The sequence below is a fragment of the Andrographis paniculata genome, unplaced genomic scaffold (assembly GCF_009805555.1).
Source record: "Andrographis paniculata isolate CXL003 unplaced genomic scaffold, ASM980555v1 Contig37END, whole genome shotgun sequence".
In the NCBI taxonomy this organism is placed as follows: domain Eukaryota; kingdom Viridiplantae; phylum Streptophyta; class Magnoliopsida; order Lamiales; family Acanthaceae; genus Andrographis; species Andrographis paniculata.
In genome coordinates, this window is record NW_026137570.1 from 5,086,753 (window position 1) to 5,090,722 (window position 3,970).

At 35.4% G+C, this 3,970-nt stretch overlaps 1 protein-coding gene across 2 annotated transcripts; it reads left to right on the forward strand.

Moving 5' to 3' along the window:
- Positions 1-581: 581 nt before the first annotated feature.
- LOC127250218 (uncharacterized) lies at positions 582-1,960 on the forward strand. Of its 2 annotated transcripts, none has more exons than XM_051273378.1 (3): positions 582-784; positions 925-1,217; positions 1,329-1,960. In XM_051273378.1, exons 1-3 carry the CDS (start codon positions 680-682, stop codon positions 1,849-1,851), a joined length of 921 nt encoding a protein of 306 aa, XP_051129335.1. In that variant the 5' UTR covers positions 582-679; the 3' UTR covers positions 1,852-1,960. The 2 variants fall into 2 exon arrangements, with proteins under 2 accessions (XP_051129335.1, XP_051129334.1); XM_051273377.1 differs by having other exon boundaries at positions 583-784; positions 865-1,217.
- Positions 1,961-3,970: the final 2,010 nt, after the last annotated feature.

A 3,970-nucleotide genomic window follows, 5' to 3' on the forward strand; every position in this document is an offset into this window, starting at 1 on the left:
CAATTTCTCTGTTCCATTGTTCTTTTGATTACTTCTATTACATTTCCCCCTTTATTATTGAAAGAATCTTCCCAATTACCCTCAGAGTTACTGTAGGTTGAGCAAGCAAATCCCGGCACGAATGACTTAGTGGTAGTGTAGGTTACAAAACTAAACATAATATTAATTATTTTGTCCATCAAAAAATATGTTTATAACGTATTTAATAATAAGATTTGATCATATTTTAAATCTTTATCCACTATTATTTTATATATCACGGTTGGTAGACTTCACATTTTTGTTAATTTAACAATTAAAATACTAATCTTATAAAAATTTAAGATTTACCCTTATAATGTCTTTAAAAAAATTATTTTGAAATAGTAATTATTTTTTTTTTCTTTTCTTTTATAGGAATTAAAAAACTTTAAGCATATTTTAAATAGACACAAACAGTAATAATTTTCTCATTTACACCTTTGCCATGACAACGAAGTATGAGCACACAGTGGGCCCCGTCTCAATTTGAAGTGTAGTAGTGGGCCTGGCCTCCCAAATATCAACAGAGGGTGGATATGTAGTAGTTATTGGTCGTCGCCCCCAACCATATGGATATTTCTGAGTGGATGATTCTCATATCTTTCTTTCCGGAGACTTGGATTGAATTGAATCGAATCGAGTGGACTCATCATAGAAAATGGATTTGGGCACAGCTCATGTTCTCTCGTCATCTCCGCCGCTGATTCACAAGCGTCTGCATCTGCAGGCTTCCGTCTGCGTCTGCAGGCTTAACTACTTCCCTGTAAGTTTCTAATTTCTCTATGTCGAAATTAATTTCTGCATCCCTATGCTTTTTACTCGAGATGAGATTCACCTCCGCAGGCCATTGGGGGCTTGTTATTTCAACGTTCCTGGATTGCAAGCCTTGTAGTTGATGTGCAGAATCGACAGAATGTCCGATTGCAGTCGTCTTCCACAGTGTGCAAAAACAACAAGTTGAGAGTTCGTTGCAGTCAGGTGGAAGTGGAGGAAGACAGCCTAGGTAATACCGCTGAGGAAGCGTGTGAATTAGTGAACGGGACAGAACTGATCATTGGAGATGGCATCGAAGCTTACCTATTCAAGGCTGTCAAGAACAACAATTCCACCGGCATACTACTTTTGTCCGACATTTTCGGCTTCCAGGACTCCTCCACCAGAGATTTCGCATATCGTGTCGCCTGCGGTGGCTACAAGTAATCAACCAGCCCACATCATCATAAAACATATAACATCCTATTGAAATTGAATCAATCATCCTGGTTTTGCTGTGCTTTTAATTTGTGTTATGGGTGATGCAAATGCAGCGTCATTGTTCCTGATTTATTTAATGGAGATCCATGGAGCAAAGACAGGCCAAGTAGTTTGCTTGAGCAATGGATTAGTAAGCAGAAAGCAGAAGCCATAACAGAAGCCATATCAGCATCAGCAAAATGGATGGTGGACGAATTCGAATCGGTGGGGATTTCGAAGAAGTTGGGGATCATAGGTTTCTGCTATGGTGGTGGTCGAGTGGTAGACATCCTAGCCAAAGACCAGGGTGCATACTTTGGGTGTGGAGTTTCCTTCTATGGCACCAACATCGACATTGATGCAGGTAGCAAGGTAAAGGTGCCTCTGTTGGTAATTACAGGGGAGAACGACGCACTCTGCCCGGTCTCGACTCTGAAGGAGATATCAGAGAGGAATAAGGAATGGATAAAAATGGTGGTTTTCAAGGGGAGGGGTCACGGTTTTGCTCACAGGCCCCAGAGTGTGGAGGAAGACGAAGATGCAGAGGAAGCTTTTGTGTTGATGAGAGACTGGCTAACAGATGGATTGTTAAATTAATTTCCCAAGTTTGATGTAATGTAATATGTAATATATATGCGTAGTAAATTAATGGTGATATGATTGTACATGTACATGACTTGTTCCTTAGACAAAAGGTTTTGCACTATATCGTTCTTATTTGATTGAACACACAAGTGAACAAACAAAACAAGTTCCAAGTAGTATTGCTAGTTGTTCGAACAAAAAATTGCGGTAAGGGTCGTATACCGAAATTTTACTGTCATATCATATGCCTTACCTTAAATAATGGTATGAGACAAGGCTATATTGATACCATGTCGAACCATTCGATATACCTTAAGTCGGAATTATAGTACAAAAGTTTTCATACCGAACAATTTGGTCTACCTTAAATGTGTTACCGTGAATTACATTATAAAAAAAAAATGTATTCTGATACCGTACCAATTTTTCAGCACACCTTATTGATTGTTTTACAATATAAAAAATTAATATATTAAAATTACGATATAATGCAAGATTATTTGTATATCAAAAAACAAAATAACTTAAAATATTGAAAACGATTATAATTAAAAATAAAAATAAAAATATAATATTTTTTTATTTAATTTTGATATATAGTTATTTTATTATGTTTGGTATTTTGGTATACACTCTGTAAAATCTATATATACTGAAGATTGTTAAATATCAGTAGTAATATACAGTGAACTTCTTTATGCTAACGGTATACCGCGGTATGCAAAATGTTATATGGTTATCATCTTGAAAATCAATAATATAGTATCATACTGCTACACCTCAAGTTGGCTCATACTGGAAATATCATCGTCGCACTGCATCATGAGGTCGTCATCTCTTACTAACAAATTCACTCACTCAACCTATCTTCATATATCCTGCGACATTCTTTGTCTGGAGATACCATGCATACCTTAAGCAAATATTTTTTAAAAAAACAATCTAGAATTAAATCTATTTTAAAAACAAACATAAAATATGTCATGCTATGTTAATATTGGAATAATGCAACAGTATTGTCGAACTCGAAAAAGCATGCACATACAAATATATACCTAACTAAATGTGCAGCTGGAATAACATCGGCCCCATAATAATATGCTCACTATATATGTCTAAGTGAGCAGTCGGAATAACTTGGCATCATAATAATAGGCTCACTAGACCATTATTAACAAATAGCCAAAAATCGTCACCTCAAATGGAAGACCTGATAAACCCATATTAAGATAACGGTCATCTGGTCACTATCATATACTCATCATACGATCCTCATAATCAATACATGGATAGCTGACGTTGTCGCCATTAACCATAAGATACCCTATAGTCTATGATAGCAAATATAGGACCCTCCTGTCTAGCCCTACACCATATAATATAGTAGAATATGTGCAACTTGGAATCATCTAAGGGAAACCCAAAAACTCTACTCCTCCTCGCACGCCCTAACGTGATCGTGTTTAGAGTTTGACATATGATCTTAAACTACCGATAGATCACATCAGTGGCTAGCCCAATGAGTTGAACAACACCTAACATGAATGACTAGACCAAATATTTTTCAACTACAATATGTCTAATCCTTGAATGACCATGCGACTAAGTCATCCAGTTGTTCGACAACTATCGTCCATTATCGCCAAAGTGTTATGGTATATTGGGTTCGAATATCCTAATATTGTTCCCTCGTCTAGCACTACCACACATAACAACTAAACGATAGATCATAAAACATATCCGATAAACCGTACAATATGTGTGCAACATGTGAAATAAGTAAATTTACCGAAAAATGATGGTGAGACAGCTTACCTATCCTCATTTTAAAAAATTCACTAATACAATCAAATACGTATATTAAATATCATAAAATGTGAAGTCTCACACATATATATGTACACACATATATATATATATACATGCATTGAAAAAAATATCCACATGATATCGCAATAACATTATAAACATAATCATAATATCATATGCACATGCATACCTAATTTTTTAAAATTATATTTAATTCCTTATTGCTCACCTCTTTATTGAATTTTCTTTTGTTTGCAATTTCACATCGAATTGTCCCCAACGTACACCTGTCTTATTATTTATTCAAAGTACATATTTATTT